This window comes from Thamnophis elegans, chromosome 6 (assembly GCF_009769535.1).
Source record: "Thamnophis elegans isolate rThaEle1 chromosome 6, rThaEle1.pri, whole genome shotgun sequence".
Taxonomy (NCBI): domain Eukaryota; kingdom Metazoa; phylum Chordata; class Lepidosauria; order Squamata; family Colubridae; genus Thamnophis; species Thamnophis elegans.
Genome location: NC_045546.1, coordinates 52971841 through 52991787, shown reverse-complemented (window position 1 = coordinate 52991787; position 19947 = coordinate 52971841). Strand labels below are relative to the sequence as shown.

The following is a 19947-nucleotide window of genomic DNA, read 5'->3' as shown; positions in this document are numbered from 1 at the left end:
CTGGGCTTGTTTGCAGAGCCACTTTCCCCTCCTTTTGGGGTTCCTTGGGGGGGAGTACCCTTCTCTCTCCCACTATCTTCGCTATAATTGTCACAGGCTAAATCAATCTCCATCTTTGCAGTCAGTTCATAGCAGAGCTGCAATTTTGGGGGAAAACCCCAGTTTACACAGTTGTTTCTCTGGGTAAGGGTTTTAATTTTAGTTGTTTGTCGCTCCGTGAGCAAATAATCAAAGTATTTACTCAGAGCAGCCATAAATCGTTTATAGTCTCTCAGTAGGGGAGGGGGGTCAGCATCATGCAGGGCCTGCATCCAAACGGCTGCCTTATTTTCCAATGCCATAATAATGTTTCTTACCTTGGCCTCTTCAGTAAAAAATTCATCTCCGAACTGTTGCATGTTCCACAGCTGCCCGAGGGAAACCAATAAATCTTTTGATTTTCCCCCAGACTTCATACCCGGGGGGAGGCTTTAGCCATCCAGCGTCTGCGGGGGGGGGGGGGGGGCTCCTCCTCTTGGAATGTTTCTGGCTGTTGTCAGTGGGGTTGCGGCTGAGTCATTTTGATCAGTTCCACCTTCAGCCCCCCCCCCCCCGGCTTCTCTCAGGCAGAGCAATCCCCCTACAGACCTCTCCTCTGTTTCATGGAGATCTGCTTCTCTTCCAGGGTCACGACGGGAATGTTGCCTCTCCCAAGCCTCTGCAAATAGCTTCATGAGGCTCTCCTCATCTTCCACCTGGATGCTGCCTTGCTTGGACATTTTCCAGGGGGTGTAGGAATTGGTTGCACTCCCCTTGGAACTTATTAGCTCTGGGATGAGTGCAAGGTCAGATCTTGCTTAATGTCAGGGCTGTTTCGCTCAGTAACCAAGAAAGAAACCACTCAACTCAGCAAAACAGAGGCTGACACATGGCCTGTTAAAATTCTTAGCTAAAAGCGCACTGCATAATTTTGGATGGAAGTCCTTGAGTGCAGTCTCCAACCTTTGTCGCTTGGCAGCCCTGCGGGAGGGGAAGAGAGGAACCGAGCCATGTAATTGGTGGACCATTGCGCATGCACACCTTGACTTGCGCAAATTGAGCTGCGTGCATGCACATGCATTGGCCTACCTCTTGCAGGGCCCACTTCTGAATAGGCCACAGCCTGGTAGTGGCCTACAGTCCTGTTCTAGTTGTATAACTCAATATTGAACTTCTCACTTGCTTATAAAAATGCAGCAAATTATAAAAAAAATTAACAAGTTATATTATGCACTGCAGAGAAATATAAATGAAGTAAAATACAATATGGACCTAAACAGCAAAACAAAATTAAAAAGTAGGTCAGAAAATTCCCCAAATATCAGCGTTTGCAATATAAAGACAGCTATATTTCTTGGAGGTACAATTGCTTCTCAGACTTTTCCTGTTTTCTCGAGCACTTCCCAACACAAGTGTTTACTCTCTGTGCATTTGCATACAGACATAGCATCCAGTCTGAGCCAGATGTTTTAGTGGCTGAAATCCAGCAGCAACTATACATCTACCTGAATATATAATTAAATAACTGCTTCTCTCTCACCTAGTTGCTGATGATACGGTTGAAATCTGTTGAAATCCTACTTTATGTTGGAGGCAAAAACAAAAACTAAGCCAATTACCGTCAATCATGGGACTTGAGACTTCTCATAACTTGAAAAAATGTTTCCTAAAGCAGGCCATTTTGTTTGAAGTTCAGAACAAATCTTGTGGGTTTTTTTTTTGAGGCTGGTATAAAAAGTCAACTCATGGCTTTTTAAAATCCAACTTTGAAACAATGTAGAAGTTTTAAATTCTGAATGTTTAAACTCAGATCACTGAGCTCTTTAATATTCTTTTACCTAAAGAATTTCTGAGATAAATCTGAGTACAATCCATTCCCACATTAATTTATCATGTAAATATGAACTCAGCCTTATTTTATATAGTATTAACAAATTAATGTATATAACATTGCATTATTGATATCAAATTTTCCTCTTACCTTCGAAGGTTCCAAATAATAATCCGCGTCCCTTTTTTCCCTATAACTGCATCAAGTTCTGCAAGCAGCTCCTCTTCAGTAGAAAACAAGGAATGGGTCAGAATAGCCTCCAAACTGGCTGTTGATTCATCTGGTTTCATCACTTTCCGTAAAATATGTTAAGGATGCAGTAGATATCAATTTTGAAAAATTTGTCTATTATAATCTTTTGAATCACTCCTGAATTAAAACAGCTATTGATGGGCATTTCCTGCAGTTTTAAAAACCTCAAATATCAAAATGATTCAGTTCTGCCAAAGAGCCATCAGTAAACAGCCGAACCAAAGACTAAGACAACCCCCGCCCAGACAGACAGGCAAGATGCCAGAATATAAACTGATAGCAAACAGCACTCCTTTGTAGGTAAAAGAATTGCATCTTTTTAAGTCAAACTATTTTACCTACAAATTAGATCATATAGCACTGAGCTCACTAGTATATACAGTGAATATTGAGACAAAAATTGAATATAAAATCTGAAATCTCATGTTATATGAGTGAGAAAGTACTACCTCCTTGACACAGCCCCCTCTATTACATTTTGTGTCATGTCTTCTGAAAATGAAGATATAGGTTGAATATTTATAAATATCATGCTTGCTGGCAGAATATATCTACGTACCATTCAAACCTTTTGTAATAAAGATTACAATATCTATACTTTTGAAGTCTTATTTCACAAAAATAACTTTTAATGTTGTACCCTGAAATATGCAGATGCTTTCCTGGCTCTTCTAAATTGTCTATGAAACAGCTCTAGAACTGTTCCCGAGCCTTGCTGGTTTAGTAAAATAAAACTATTGTTAGAGAAATTAACTACACCAGAAGCTACAGGAGCTGTCGCTACTAGATATGCATGACAAAAATCAAAATATAAAGTACTGCCTCTGGGTCTTGCAACTCTTGTTTTTATTACCTATGTTAGGCAAATAGGCAGACTACAACTTCCAGATTTGGAATTTCCTTTCCCATTCTTTTTTTTTAATCTGCATTTTGGAAAGGGAACAAGTATCTTTGGCTAACAGATTGCTCATTAATATGAGCAAAGGAGTCGGGAAAGGAATTTTCCATTGTCACTGGATTGCCAGTAGGGTAAGGTACAGAATTAGAAATCACTCCCCCAAAAAACGTAATAAAGAGAAGGCAAAAGAATCTGCAAAAGAAATTAAGTTTTTGTTGCCTCTCAAAACAGTTTTGGCTTATCTTGTTTTTCATGATGTACAGATGTCTTCATGCCAAGATATTATGGACAATTTAGTTGCTATATTTATATGATTAAATATGCATGAAGAGATATGCTTAAAATTGGCTATTTTTAAGCCTCCAAAGAGTGTTAGGAATCATTTGGAGCTATGTTTGGGAGATATACATAATATTAAAAAAAAACTTGTTATGAAATATAGCATTGGGATACACAGAAAACTATCATTTAAATTATGAGTATAACTTCACCTTTCCTATTCTTTGAAATAAAATAAGCATATCTTCTATTTTTACAAGAACTCGGTGGGGCAATATTTCATGGCAATATAGATATGTTGAAGATGAAATTTAACTCTTTACTCCCTTTCTTAGATCTAAAACTTAGCATTTTAATTAGAATTTGTTCTCACATAAGTACATATACATTCATGACCATACATTTTTCTTTCCCTCCAAAGAACTGTGGGAAATAATCAAACATAGAGATAAATATACAAACACCTGCCCTCTTTTTTTCTATTCATGTAAGTAACCTCCAGTTGAACATGTGCCTCTCCACATCAAAACTGGAGGAATTTTTGAGTTGTTATAGAATAAACTGAACATTTCCCTAAATGCACCTATGCTTTCTTAGCTACCTACACTATGTCATTGACTTTTTATTGATGCAATCATGATTAGTATTCAGTATATTAAAAAGCCAGATTAGGACTAATACCTACACTGAAATTGTGCATTGACTTTATAGTGATTTGGGCATTAATACATCCAAGCCAAAAGACAGAATCATCAGCATTAAAGCAATCCTTCTCAAAGTTCAATGAATAATAGATGTGAAATTTCTTGAGCAAACTCAATTTTTGAATGACTATCTGTATACATTTTACATAACACAATGCAGCATTTTTAGTTAAAGAACTTGTAAAAAAAAGTATATGTGCCTGGATAAATACACATTTTAATCTTCAATTTCCTTTAGAAAAAAACCATGAAAAGGATATTGTTCTTGTTGAAAGATATTATGGGAACAATTACTTGTTCTGCCTTTGTAATTTCCAAGAATGTCTGTGATAATAGGCCCACACTCATGACATCTCCATTCTTGGTGAAAACAATTGCATCTTTTCCCAGCCGCATAGATCCTGATTTAAATCCATTTCCATACAATCCAACAGGAACGTGGCCATTCAGTGTAACTTTGTCACTGAAGCCAAAACTGAAATGGTTTTGGAAAGATGAAAAGAATGTTAATGTTACATTGCTCATATAAGAACTGAATATCCAAGTGAATATTCTTCTTTTAACCTGAAATACAATGCAACTTCAATTCTGGTTAACAACTACATTTAGAAGCACCTGTTGGTATAATTGATGTCTAACAATATTGCTATGTACATTATAAATTATATAATCTGAAAATGATTATATAAAAGTAGGTTCATACTGTAGGTCCATACTATATACTGTATTTATACCAAAGACTCAAAATATAGCAGGATAAACCTACACATCTTGTTTAGATGGTTATCTGTCCCCTTCCTCTAATTTAAAAGGTTGAGTATGTTCTATAGCCAATAGGCCTAGCATCTTTAAGTTGCTAAGCCATGGCAACACTTTTGCAGTATCCTGGGGTCATGTGATCACCTTTTGCGACCTTTTGACAAGTAAAGTCAGTGGGAAGCCAGATTCACTTAATAACTGTGGTCACTAAACCAATGCAGTGGTTCACTTAACAACTGTGGTAAGAAAATTCATATAATAGGGCAAAACTCACTTAACAATTGTCTTGTTTAGCAACAGAAATTTTGGATTAAATTGTGGTTGTAAGTCGAGGATTAACTGTATACAATCATATTTTTAAATTCTAAGATGTGTTCAGCATGGATAGGAAGTAAACCTTCCTTACCTCAACATCTTATGCAATTTATCCGCATTCATACCATTCCCATTATCCATGAACGTTAAACATACATTCTCATTTATAATTGTTTTGTCAATCCACATCTGTTTAGCATTTACATCAGGGTCATATGCATTATCTAAAAGAAAAATGTATATGTATTATTAGGACTAGCATGATGATTTACATAACTACTTTTCCTTTCCAGTTGTACATGCATCAATTTGTTGTAACACTAGAAATGTAAACATAAAATACTGTGTGTAAATGAAAAAATATTCTACCACTACAAATAAAAAAATTAATTCTTAGCTTTCTGAGATCATTTAGGTTGGGTGTCGGCAAGCCACAGCTCTTTCATCCCTCTACTGCGGCTCCCTGTCATCCTGCCGTGACAGAGGAATGAAAGAACTATCACACTGTTGCTGCAGCGGCGATGGCTGGAGTCTTAGTGTGGGAGTGAAGAGCCCCTGTACTTGCCTTTGCGCAGCAACAGAATTCTGCTTTCATTGTACATTTGCTATTGCTACCAGCAAAGAGAGCTGGGAGAGAATGGCGGAGATGGCTCTTGTGGGGTGGGGCCCATCCCACGTCTCGCTTTCCTCCTCCCTCGTCAGCGGGGCCAAGAGAAAGAAGGAGTCAGCGTGGAGAAGTGCTCCCCTCTCCCGGATGAGCACTGAGCACAAAAGCCCAGTGGGAAGGGGAGGCTGGCCTGGAAGAAGCACGCCCATTGGCAAGTCAGACGGTGGTGAGGCCTGGCCCAGCACTTAAAGCAGGACACTGTTCGGCAAACTGCCACCTTTGAAATGTGCCTTGCCTTTGAGGAAGCCGGGAAGTGATGGCTGGGGCGGGGGCAGTAAAGGCATCAGGGCTGCTCTCCCCCACCCAGCAAGCCAGGCCTAAAGGAGTGTTTCCAGTGCGTGTTCCTCTGTACCAAAGTGGGATTGAGTCAGGGGTAAGGAAAAGGGAGCAGGGGGAAGGGTAGAGGGGCTTCTAGGAGGAGAAGCCCGACTGGCTTTCCTTTTGGTGTGGAGGGGCGGAAGACCCAATAAAAATCCAATTTCCTCTAATAAATGCAGAAAATAAAGAGGTGGCAGTCCAAAGTCCAAAAAGGGAGGTTGGGTTTGTTCATCAGAGGATCGAAGAAATCAAAATTTGGGCAGGAGGCTATTCAGAGAGAGAACTGCCTGGGTCTTCCCTTCCCCTTAGAAGTGGAATAAAAATAGAGGTGTGTGTGTGTAAATAACAGCCTGAGATAGCTTCAGCCACAAACAACAGCTGCTGTTATTTTCGCTGAGAGCTTCTAAGCTACACAGCATTCTTTAGTAAATACTAAAAATAATGAACCATAATATACAGGATTAAAGGAAGGAAGGTGAAATCAGAGGAGTGGGGAAGGAAGGAAGGAAGGAAGGAAGGAAGGAAGGAAGGAAGGAAGGAAGGAAGGCAAAAAATAATTAGGATGTGATGGCACTCCAGAGACTACAGCACTATGTTTTCTTTTTTATTTTATTTTTATAAAAAAGTGTTTTTATTTTTAGACAAACATAAAACATGCAGTCCTAAAGACACACAAAATAAAAATCCTTCTCCAATTACTTACAGTGTGTTGATTGGTTACAAAATGTTTGGGCTTTCTCACAATAGTCTTCACTTGCAATTTACATAAAAACTCATATCATCATTCTAATATATATGTATACAATTATGGTTATTAAACATTCGTTTGACTATAGCTATTATTACATCCTTTTTATATAAAATAGTCTAAATTTAAGATAAATTTATATTATGGCATTTACATCATCCTGAATTCATCCAATAGTATTACATCTTTATATTCTATTCTATATAGAATTATTTGTCTTTTATAAGACAAAGCATCCTCTCAATAGTCCTCACTTACAATTTATGTAAAATTTCGTATTATCAATCTAATATATATAAGTGTGTGTGTGTGTGTGTGTGTTGTATTTGTGCTGATAAATAAATAAAGGGAGACTAGTATAGATCTATTTCAAGCTATTTAGCTCTCATCAGCTAGCCATACCCTTACTGGGATTCGAACCTGTGTTGTATAATCCCAGTAAGGGTATGGCTAGCTGATGAGAGCTAAATAGCTTGAAATAGATCTATGTTAGTCCCCCTTTATTTATCAGCACAAATACAACACAAATGTAACAAAGGCAACAGTAAAAATATTGGGTTTCTGTCATGATGGTCTCTTGTGACGAGCCGATAGACAGAGAATGGAAGCAGTTAGCTTCCTCCCATAATTGGGGCATACCAGGGGTTATGACACTAAATACATACATATATACATACATACATACATACATACATACATGCATATGCATTATTAATCATTTATTTAACTATAACTATTATTACTTTATTTTATACATAATACTCTAAATTTCACCAAGTTTAACTTAATTTTTATTCTAACATTTCACTTCTTCATCCCATATCCTTCCAGTAGTAGTGCAGTCCTATATCTCTTGTCATTTGTGGTATTTGTATTCTAATTGTTTTCTTGATAAGTCTTATGTGGAGTTCTCTTGGCACCTTGTTGTTCCTTGCATATCTTGTTAAGACTCAAAACCCTCCATCTGTTCCTTCTATCCACTTGCCTTTGGTTATCACCGGTGCTTCTGCCAGAATTTCTCTCATTGTTTCTGCCAAATTTTCTCCCTTTTCTTCTTCCATGTTTTGGGGTTTGAGATAGAGTTCCAGTTTGTTAGTCTCTCCTTTCAACATTCCACTTCTGTTGTTTCCAACCACACTCAATTTGCTGTCAATGTCAACCATTTTTCTCATCACTTTATATTTTTCTTCAATTTTCTGAACTCTATCTTCAAATTTCATCGTTTTATAAATATTCTCAACTCTTCCCTCTATTTTTTCTGTTTTTTGTTCTATGATCTCCATCCTCTTTTCAATGTTTTTTGTACTTATTTGTACTTTTTGAATTTCAAACATAATCATTTGCAATGTTAATTCTTTTTCTTCTTCATGTTGCACAATTCTTCTTATAAACACTGTCACTAAGATATCCAAAGCTTTTTTGTTTCAAACAAGTTCACTATAATCTTTCAAGTCAAGGTTTTCTCTTCACTCCAGTCCAGCTATTGATAGTACTCCAGAAGAGCACCTGCATAAACAATCCGTACTCTTCCCACTGTCTCTTTCAATAAACAAAATCAAGAGTCTTGAAGTATTAGCTATGCGTTGAATGTTCAAAGGAAATAAAAAAATGATGTTTCCAAGCCTCCAGCCTCTAGATGGCAGTATTGCTTCTTTTTCTTCTGCCTCTACCCCTCTTTAAATTCCAAACTTAAGAAAGAAAAAAAAGTGCTTAAAAGCAAACAATCCAGCTGAGCGTTGTAAAAAGAAAAGAAAGAAAATCATAATCCACAAATACGAAAAAAAGGAAAAATAGAAGAAGAGGGGGAAAAAGAAACCAGTCCAATTTAAAAAGTAAGAGGCATTTGTAAAAGTTCCATCTATAAAAAAAGCAAAATTAAAAAAAAATAACACACTAATGTTTAATTCAGTCTTAATTCACCACTTGCTCTCTTCTGTCTTCAATTTTAATTTTACTCCAAGTCTTTTTGGGTGTTTTCTTCTGTAATAGTAAAAATTTGTCTCACCATTTCGACATACTCTCTCTCCTGCTTTTTTTCGGTTCAGGGGCTGTCTCAACCTTCTGCAGCTTCAATGGCTGCTTCTCTTTCACCGGAAAAAAGAGCTTCTCCTGGATCAATCAGGGATTTTGCGATGTCCCTGAGATCAACAGGACGTGCCCTTCTCTATCACCATCTCTACAGGACAGTTTAGGTGCAAAAGGATTGTCCAGCAGCAGAGATATCCTGGTGCTCCAAGATTGCATGTCGTGTCATAGCAACGTCAGCCTTGCTCTCTCTACTGCACTACATTTTCATCATTCCTGAGTTGTGCTGTTAAAGAAATCCAGTGCCACCAGGGAGAAGTCAAGTTGTGAAAGAATGAAATTCCTCACATTGAAACTGGTGATAGGTCATAACGGAGGTGGGCATTCTACCTGACATAGTTTCTTGTTATGTGTCCTATGATTTAAATTTCAGATAAATGTATTTCTTTGCTGTACTCTTAATTCAGCGAGGTATGCCAGGGCACTGCTACGGTTGAAGGGGATCCTGCAGAAGATGCCCCAGGAGCCAGTTTCATCTCTGTACCCATCAAGCATTCCATGTCCTGGTTTCTCTTCCCCATCCCCATTTGCTCTTCTAGCACACTTTCCTTTCCTTTGATATAACAGATAAAAGTCTTTGAACTACCTGAGAGCTAAATGTTAGTTGTACTTGTAATTTCTCCAGAGGGGCTCAAATAGTGGAAAGGACAGGGGGGGGGGAGACAGGGAGACAGACAGACACACAGAGAGAGAGACAGACAGAGGGGTGTGGCAAATCATTTAATCTCTGCCCTAATGACCGGCTGGGTAGACCTGGCTGGGGGGGAGGGGTCATGTGACTGGGTGGAAGTGAGTGATGTCAAGTTGACCACGCCCAGCCAGGTTTTGTGGCTCCTGGTGTTTTCTTTTCCGTGAGAAATGGGCCCAAATGGTTCTTTGAGTGTTGCTGATTCCTGATCTAGGTGGAGAGGGAACTAGAATTCACAAAAATAATGGGAGAATGCAATGACAAACCACTTATATATTGTTTCCACAGGTGTCAGGCATGACTGTGTCTATCAAATCAAATTAGATTGTAAGACATTTTACCTTTCAACTTTTATGTTTCATCTTAGTTTGCCACCCAGAATTCTTTTGGTTAGATGGGTGGTTATGTAAATTTGTCAAATAAATAAATGTGATATAACCTCCTACTTTAAAACATAAAATCATCTGATGATATTATGTTCTTTAAAAATTCTATTGTATAGTTTAGGTCTGTGGAAATTTACAGCAATTCTACAATATAAAGAATATGTAGATCATGATTTCCAAAGATGTCGGAAAACAGATATTATTGAACTACAAACAGAAATGCATTGTACATAACATAAAAGCTTCAACTGAATAGGTAGAAAACTGTTCACATACCTATAAGTTCAGCCACAGCGCTGAAAGGCCAAGTGTGACTGGTTGAGTTTGTATGCAAAAATTTGGGACACAACTGAAATGAAAAAATATTTAATGGTTAACACAAAACATTTTATTTAAAATTCTTTATGCAATATAAACTTTACCTGCTCTCAAAGGCTGTAAAGATTTATTGTAGATATTAGCTGTTGTTTGTACTTAACCAGTTTAAAGTTATATAGAAAGTTGAAATACTTTAATTACTCAAAGCATATTCAGGGTTTTAAAATGGCTTATTATTAGCTGTGATTGCTAGCTGGCTTACATTTGTATAACATAAGATAACCCCAAAACCTTTTGTGAAGGAAGAACAAAGACAATATTTTTACTTTTTTTTTCAAATTCCTTCTAGAATATTCTTCTTGGTCTTGGATATAAGTTTCAAGGGAACTGTTTTTCCTGGAACAATATAGAGTAACCTTTTACAATATGTGGTCATAGCCACTAACTAAAATAATGTAAAGGATTTGATAGAGATTAAAGAAGTAAAAAAGCTGCTAAGAGCCTACATATGATTAGATTGGGATATAACTGATAGAATAGATAAATAAATGGGGAAAAAAGAGCTGCTCATGGAATGTGATGGCAACATCAAAAGGAAATACTGCAATTCAAAAAGTAAATGTTGAGCAATGTTTTCAAATGAAGAGTTGAGTGTCCAATGGTATAAACATAAAAATGGCTGAAATCTCATATGATTTCATTGTCACCTTCAGGTCTCTTGTGAAAGCTCCAATGGTCTGTGAAAGTTAGTAATGTTCCAAGAGCTTGACATGCGCATTTAATATTAATTATAGAATTTTATGAGCACTACCTTGATGGAAACTGTTATAGGCACTGTACTCTCTATATGTAATAAGCCTAAATCATAAAAGTATAATATACAACATAAGGAGTAAATTAAGCTTCCAAAGATTATTGCCTCATATCCAATTCCAACAAAAAATGTACAGAGATAAAAAAATTGTGTGGCATAATTTCCTGAACTTTTCGAGGAGGATGGATAGATGGAGATTATGTTATCTCTTCTGTAAGAGCAAATATTCTAAGATAATAACACAGATTCGATTGTGACTATGAACTAATATTTAATAGCTTGCTTTAGATACAATTCAAATATTATGAATGTTATCTCTAAATAATTTTACTTTCCATGCATGCAAGGCCATTCATCAGGCCATTCTCTTTTGAAAAGCAATTCAAAGTATGTAAAAGAAATAAGAAATGATATGTTTAAAAATCAAGGGTACCACATAAGAAAAAGGAAAAGAATTAAATGTAGATGCACAATGACAATCAATATAACAATCCTTGCAAATAAGTTCTCTCCACATCTTCCCATCTTGCACTACTTCTAGTTTTTCTATGCACTCTTCAGTAACCCATTTTATGTGCTTTCACTTCTAATATTATCATAAGCATTCTCTAAAACATGAATCTAGAAATTATTTAAACAATCAAAGGAACACCACTACACATGCCTTTTTACTCCTAACTCAGTGCTGACCCATTTAGAACGCATATATAGTTTATTCTCACACACTAGTCTACAACACATTCAGAACTTCTAAGTGTATCAACATTGCTAATTTAATCATTATCATAAATAAAACCTTGTTTTTAGATTCATTCTAGTTTCATATGCACATACAAATAGACTTATGTCTGAACAGAATTTTTTCCTAGGAAATATTTCTCAAACTGTCATTACTTTCAGTCACTATTGGGTGTCAAATGTCCCAACAGCCTTTTGACTTATCTTGTATCCCATTCATTTATTCTTTTCATTAATGGGGTAATTTATTCACCTAGATTTTTTTTTCCAAACTATTGTGGAATTTTTCTGCAAATGCAGTATCACCTTTGTTGAAATGAACAACATCAGCAACTATAAAACATGTTTTTGTACAAACAATAATCAAATGTTATTAATTCATAAGATTAAGTGAATGGCCTTCAAAACTTAATATTGTAAGAGGAAATGACAGGAAAGTCAAAACTAAAAGAATTGGATAACAGGAAAGACAGAACTAAAACTGAATTTTAAAACTAGAATATCGTGCAAAAGTTCATTTATTTCAGTAATGCAACTTAAAAGGTGAAACTAATATATGAGATAGCAAGATAGTTCAAGCCGTGATTTGTCATAATTGTGATGATTATGGCGTACAGATCATGAAAACACCAAATCCACAATCTCAGAAAATTAGAATATTACATGCAATCAATAAAACAAGGATTGTACATAGAACAATATCGGACCTCTGAAAAGTATAAGCATGCATATGTACTCAGTACTTGGTTTGGGTGCCTTTTGCAGCAATTACTGTCTCAATGCGGCGTGGCATGGAAGCTATCAGCCTGTGACACTGCTGAGGTGTTATGCAGGACCAGGATGCTTCAATAGCGGCCTTCATCTCTTCTGCATTGTTCAGTCTCATGTCTCTCATCTTTCTCTTGGCAATGCCCCATAGATTCTCTATGGGCTTCAGGTCAGGTGAGTTTGCTGGCCAATCAAACACAGTAACCCCACGGTCATTGAACCAGGTTTTGGTGTTTTTAGCAGTGTGGGCAGGTGCCAAGTCCTGCTAGAAAATGAAGTCAGCATCCCCATAAAGCTCGTCTGCGGTAGGAAGCATGAAGTGCTTCAAAATCTCCTGGTAGATGGCTGCATTGACCCTGGTCTTAATGAAGCACAATGGTCCAAAGTCCTCTTTTCTGATGAGAGCAACTTTTGCATCTCATTTGGAAACCAAGGACCCAGAGTATAGAGGAAGATTGGAGAGGCCAGTCAAGCACAGCAATCCCACGGTCATTGAACCAGTTTTTGGTGCTTTTGGCAAAAATGTTGCTCTCATCAGAAAAGACGACTTTGGACCACTGAGCAACAGGACTTTGGACCACTGTGCTTCATTAATGCTGACTTCATTTTCCAGCTGCCCACACTGCCAAAAGGACCAAAACCTGATTCAATGACCGTGGGATTACTGTGCTTGATTGACCAGCAAACTCACCTGACCTGAACCCCATAGAGAATCTATGGGCATTGCCAAGAGAAAGATGAGAAACACGAGACCGAACAATGCAGAAGATCTGAAGACCGCTATTGAAGCATCCTGGTCTTCCATAACACCAGAGCAGTGCCACAGGCTGATAGCTTCCATGCCACGCCGCATTGAGGCAGTAATTGCTGTAAAAGGCACCCAAACCAAGTACTGAGTACATATGCATGCTTATACTTTTCAGAGGTCCAATATTGTTTTATGTACAATCCTTGTTTTATTGATTGCATGTAATATTCTAATTTTCTGAGAAAATTTGTTACATGAGTTTGGTTTCATTTTACGACTATTTTTGCCACAGTTATTAAGTGAATCTGGCTTCCCCATTGACCTTGCTTGTCTGAAGGTGATCATAAGACCCGGGGACATTGCAACCCTCATAAATATGATCAGTTGCCATTTATCTGAATTTTGATCACATGACCATGGAGATGTTGGAATGGCTATAAGTATGAAAAACAGTCATAATCACTTTTTTTCAGTGCCACTGTAACTTCCGCCACTAAATAAACTGTTTTAAGTTGAGGGCTTCCTGTATCTTGCAACTATCTCCACAAAATAGTATAACTAGCTCAGTATTCAAGCAAACAATATATATATATAGTATACTTAAGATTCATGCTTATTTTCCCACGCAATTAATAGTGCCATTGTTTTTATCTCATTATTGTGGGTTTTACACTCTTATACTGTGAACTATTTGGTTATTATTGTTTTATCACTTACACTTTTACTGCTTTATCACAAATGAAACTTACTGGTTTCTGTATGATTTTGATTCAAAATCCTTCTCAGTCACATGGCATTTTAAATAAACATTTCTGAGGAAAAAAAATCTTACAAAAATTAAAATTAAAAAGATCTTGGACAACATGGCAGGGAAACATTATTGCCTCGAAATTGCAACAAGTCACTATCAGATTGCTGTACTAATGGATTGATAAGGCAGCTGCACGTTTTTATACCAAAGACTGCAATCCTGGTATTATTTAACAAACACAACCACTCGATCATGTGGTTGTAGACTCCGCCTCACTTTTTATAGAGAAACGAAAGCATCTTCAATATCCAAATACATTACTTCCTTGGGACTCTCATTTTTCGTCTTCATACCATCACATTTCCCACGAGAAAGATTAGTAATTGTTATGAGATTGCAGGTAAAATCCTAATATAATAATTTAACCTCCGCCTCCCAATAAAACTCCTGTACATTTAAAGATCTGAACAGAAAATACTATTTCAGTTTCAGGCACTTTATCCTCTTTTCGATCTACAAAGAAATAATCCATGTCGACCTTATCTGCTCTTTTAACACAATTCTTAAAGCTATGTAAATTTAAGCCATTGGCAATAACAACTTTAAGAATGAAACTCCCAAAGGGTATAGTTTCCAAAAGGCAACCGGATTTTCTTGGTTTTGTTTTTCTTTGAAAACGTTTCGCTTCTCATCCAAAAAGCTTTTTCAGTTCAGATGAGAAGTGAAATGATTTTTTTTTTAAATCAAGGAATTTCAGTAGCCTTTTTGGAAAAAGTACCTCTGCGATAACCTTGACCTGGATGATTTGAGAATCTCCATAGACTTTTAAGAATCAAAACATTTTCAGCGATGCGGCTCTCAGGGACGAAAACAGAAAACCAAATACGACTTCACTGCAAAAACCTGTTAACAGGAAACCAATATAATCAAGCAACCTCTCTTCCACTTTTCAACGTAGCCAGATCCGTAACACGAACGAGAAAACCAAAGAAAAGAAAGCGGGATTCGAGACTGGAGAAGAAACCTTCCCTTCACCCCACCCACAATTCGAGGAAGGAAAAAAAAAGGGTGCAATTCATAACTAAATTGCAAGTCTTTTGCTTGGTAAGGCAGGCAGGGTCAAAAGGAAATACACACACACAAACACACACACCGCTTTGCTTCTCCTTCTTTCCCCTGGCCAAAAAAAAAAAAAAAGCCACAACCAAATTGCATTCCGTCTCTCACCGCACTAAGAGGAATCCCATTCTGGTTCTGCACCGCCGCCATTTTAACTCCACTACAAAAGCCGCAGCCAACCTAAAGCTTCCTCTTTCTTATATCCAATGTACTTCCGGGGCGGGGCCTGTAAAAGGAAAATGTTATGTTTTCCCTTCGCTTTCCTTCTCTGCTGTGAGCTTCAGCGTGGAGATCTGGGGAGTGTTTCTTCTTCCAAATTACCCTCCTGTAGAATGCATCGGCTGTCGAGTCTTTTCATATCTAGTGTTTGCATTTCCCTTTGTAGCTGTGCTGCTTTCTCTTCTGTCACCCAAGGAAGCGCTTCATTCGTTAAATAATCTATTGCTCGATAATGAACTATCGCCCAAAAGCTTTTCCATAAGAAATCTGATGGGACGCAGTCTTGCGCGCGGTCTTCTCATTCACTAAAGCGAAAAGAAACATTAATTGCAGAATGAGACTTGGAACTGGCCTTAAGTGCATGGCCATCTAGTGGTTGTCAAGAATCCCAAAAGCATCTTAGAAATACTAGCAGTGAGCCGAACTTTTACGTTTAGAATCTGGCAAAAAATGACCGGAAAATTGATACAAATAGAGAATGTTACGTTCTGAACTTTCCAGATTCAGAACATAAGCTATGGACGTGATCTATCAATCGAATATAGAAAGTTTTGGCCATTTGATTATTTAAACTTTTAACTGACAAAAGTTGCTGAAAATATTACTATTTGTTTTCTTAAGGGCTTCATAGAAGCCCTTAAGAAATTACCCTCCTGTAGAATGCATCGGCTGTCGAGTCTTTTCATATCTAGTGTTTGCATTTCCCTTTGTAGCTGTGCTGCTTTCTCTTCTGTCACCCAAGGAAGCGCTTCATTCGTTAAATAATCTATTGCTCGATAATGTGTGTGTTGTACAAATATACTGATGAGTGCTAATTTAAATCAAATTGAATAATGCATTAAAAGAAATCTTTACTTTTTCAAACCAGGAGCAGTAAGTTCTAGCATGCTTCTAGTCCTCTTCAATTAAAATGGAGGAAATCAACCTAAATGAAAAAACGTGAGTAATTTCAAGCAACGTGTTCAGGAATTCTGTACATTTGAATATCTCTGTATTCCTTTTCTCATAAGATCTTGGAATTGTGGCTAGGCTTTTAATTAAAACAAAGTGAAAATCACTGTTATGGAGGGGGTGAATGAGAAATGGTGAAAAGGGAGAAATAATTACATTAGATGTTGATGGGCTGGCTGCTAAAGGAAGGTCATGGCAAACACTTGAAAGTAAATCAAGAAGACTAATTGGGGGTGGGGTCTTTCTGCCAAGAACAAAGAATGCTTATCAACATGAAATATGTATGTGTAAAGCTTGTGGCAATTATGGGTATCTAGAAAGCTGATAAAAAGTAACAAGAATTAGACAACTTGCAGACCTCAGCTAAAAGTTAGGAATAGAGAAGGCCTGCAGCAAATGAAATGTGTATTAGATAACTCCTGGGGCATTCATTAGCCAAGGCTTAGGAATGGGACACCTCTAGAGCAATAGAACAAATTGTAGAATTATTACTAAAATGTTTATTAGATGATATTTTTTGTTATCTCACCTTGTCCCAGTGAAAATGTATAAAGCTTACTTAATCCTTTGTTCTTGGCCTTTTGACCAGGAACCCTTTTCCTTGGAGTACTCCAATAAAAAGCAATCAGAAAATCTGCACCTTGTTTCTGGCATCCATCATTGGCTTCGGCACCAGGCTCAGACCCGAATTGGGGGACAAGAATGTTAACCATAAACCAATCAGCAGTAAGATATGACCTAGAATTTCCTGTGTTAATTAGCTATGGTATGAAAAATGGTATTGAATCTTTGATGTTATCAATAAAAGATTGTAAAAGATTCTTGCCTAGGCATGCTTCTGAGACAACTGAACAGTTGTCAGCAAAATACAAGTTAATTCAAGTTATCTATTTCTGTCTTCATTAACGAATTTGCAATCTAATTTTATCATCCAAAATTAGGCTTCTGGAAGCATTTTTAGAAACCAAAAGGAAGAGGAAAAATGTCCTGCAGAACAATGCAATGTTAATACTATATAAACAATCTATCAAGAATAGACAACCTCTTTACAGCATATCATATATCTATTCATCCTGTTTATTAAATTCATATAATATAATAAACAGGTTAAAAAAGGCAAAAATACTCCAGCTGATCTAGAAGATCAAATTTGTTGCTTGATATAAAACAACTTGTAGTTTACATTTATAAATTATTTTACTGGTTAAAAAAAGTTGATAGTGGTCACTCACTGTCGTATTGAATGAATGTAGTTCACATTCATTCAGCACTCATAACTATATATTCTTTCATGTTTTACCACACACACGTCTTAAGTATACCATTCCCACAGCATACAATTGTAAGTTTTTTCCTGATATATTCAATTTGTACTTCCATAAAACAAAATAGACAGAAGTGAAGAAAGTTAGCACCCATCCATCTTAGAAGAATGAAATATTTTAGGAAATATTAAAAGGCAGAATAGTTTTTTTTAAAGAGAAACATGTTTCTAGAGACAGATTTTTAGATTTTAAGCCAATAATATGGCATCATCTGCATACAAAAACATGTATATTGCAGATCCAAATCGCACCCCTCTTTAAAGTGCTCCTCCACCACCCCACCATAGAGGAAGACACTATGTAAGTCTTATCAATGCTTCTCAAGCATAGCACGTTTTGAGGCTAAAGAAGACGGAAAGAATTTTAGAAGATATGTTATTTAAGCTTTCTCTACCTTGTTTCTTGGCTACTGACATCACATTCATTTGAATGGGGGGCTCCATTTGATAAAGGGAAAGGTTCCCCTCACACATATATACTAGTTATATATGCTCTGCTCTAGGGAGCAGTGCTCATCTCAATTTCAAAGCCGAAGAGCCAACGCTGTCTGAAGACATCTCCATAGTCATGTGGCCGGCATAACTAAATGCTGAAGGCGCATGGAATGCTGTTACCTTCTCACCAAAGGTGGTTCCTATTTTTCTACTTGCATTTGTACATGCTTTCAAACTGCTAGGTTGGCAGTAGCTTGGACAAGTAACAGGAGCTCACTCCATTATGCAGTGCTAGGGATTTGAAACCGCTGAATTGCCAACCTTTCTGATCGACAAGCTCAACCTCTTAGTCACTGAGCCACCGTATCCCACCCTTTGATTACAATTTCCTTTATATATAATTTTCCATCCCTGTTTCAGCACTCTCTTGTATTTGCCATCACTGGTAGTTGTTGGTTCCATTGTCGACCATTATACATTTTGTGAATAAATAACTTTCTGTGACAATCATTTAACCTACCAGATACTCTCAAAATTCCAAACCTGCCACAGTAAGGTTTAATTGCCCATTCCTGCTTCAAACAGTATTTGAACCAAATCTGGGATACATTTTTCACATTTTCCTATTCAAAGTATTTCGCAATAACATGTTAATTTTCTAAACATCAATGGAAGTTATGATTTGCTTCCTTTTGTGTGGTTTTTAAAAAAAATTGATTATAAGCATGGATTTTGAGGTATTCTAGAGAATACAAAGTTTACATGACAGGATTCTGTATATTGTTAAAAATTCAGACACAAGATATAGCATATTGTATGGATAATGGTATGCCAATAAATAATCACACTTTGTGTTCCAATATAGTACATATGTTAAAAATTAAAATATCACAATATACTTATATTTACTTTTAGAAGCAATGGAATATTTGTATACTATGAGAACTTTAGTTTCCTGCTAAAACTATGATTCACAAACTGAAACCAAATAAAATACTTTCAGTTACCAAACTGTACACACCTTTTTTCAGTCTCAGTTTCTGCTTAACTTTCTCTTCCTGAAGGTAATTTACTCAAAGACAACAAATGAAGAGGAACAGCAAATAAAATTTCGACAGATCTACATTTACATTAGATCTTTCATTCTGATATTCCAAAGCATTGATTACACATATATAAAAAGCATTATCAACCATCTGATGTGAACTAGGGTTAATGAAAACTGAAGTATGATGTTTCCCATTTCTTAAAAGCAAATATATAAGAAAAGTAGCATTGAACATAATATAGGTCACCCAATTTATGTATTTTAACTTGTAAACAAGGTATTTTTCATTGTTGTTAGTTGTGAAGTTGTGTCCAACCCATCACGACCCTGTGGACAAGGTTCCTCCAGGCCTTCCTATCCTCTACCTCTGGAGTCCATTTAAACTCACGCCTCCTGTTTAGGTGACTCCATCCAGCCACCTCATTTTCTGTTGTCCCATTCTTCTTTCGCTCTCAATCTTTCCCAACATTAGGCTCTTTTACAGCAAGTTTTTCCTTCTCATTAGGTGGCCAAAGTATTTGAGTTTCATCTTCAGGATGTCAGCCCTCAGGCTGCCATCCAGGGGGAAACTGTCCATCACCATGCTCGCTCGGCCGTGCTTACACGCCACTAACGCTGCCACGTTGATGTTGCCTCTCTGATGTTGATTGAGCCTGTAGCTGCATGTGGCTCATCTACTCAGGTGCAACTGCCTACTCTGATGTCACTCTTCTACTTGGGTGCAACTGCCTACTCTGATGTAACTCTTTTGCTCGGATGTGGCTAA

At 37.0% G+C, this 19947-nt stretch overlaps 1 protein-coding gene and 1 long non-coding RNA gene across 2 annotated transcripts in view; one reads left to right on the top strand and one right to left on the bottom strand.

The window, feature by feature from the left end:
* MORC3 (MORC family CW-type zinc finger 3) overlaps positions 1-15421 on the bottom strand; it is a 46001-nt gene extending 30580 nt beyond the window's left edge. The window contains exons 1-5 of the mRNA XM_032219642.1: positions 15313-15421; positions 10225-10297; positions 5148-5280; positions 4243-4457; positions 2000-2147 (exon numbers count right to left, since the gene is read on the bottom strand). Of these exons, the coding sequence (XP_032075533.1) occupies positions 2000-2147; positions 4243-4457; positions 5148-5280; positions 10225-10297; positions 15313-15354 (611 nt within the window). The 5' untranslated portion in view covers positions 15355-15421. The remainder of the gene's footprint in view (positions 1-1999; positions 2148-4242; positions 4458-5147; positions 5281-10224; positions 10298-15312) is intronic.
* A 4-nt stretch (positions 15422-15425) lies between these two features.
* LOC116510175 lies at positions 15426-17576 on the top strand. Its single transcript, XR_004255624.1, has 2 exons — positions 15426-16362; positions 16964-17576. It is a non-coding gene; the product is annotated as an uncharacterized LOC116510175 (long non-coding RNA).
* The last annotated feature ends 2371 nt before the right edge of the window (positions 17577-19947 follow it).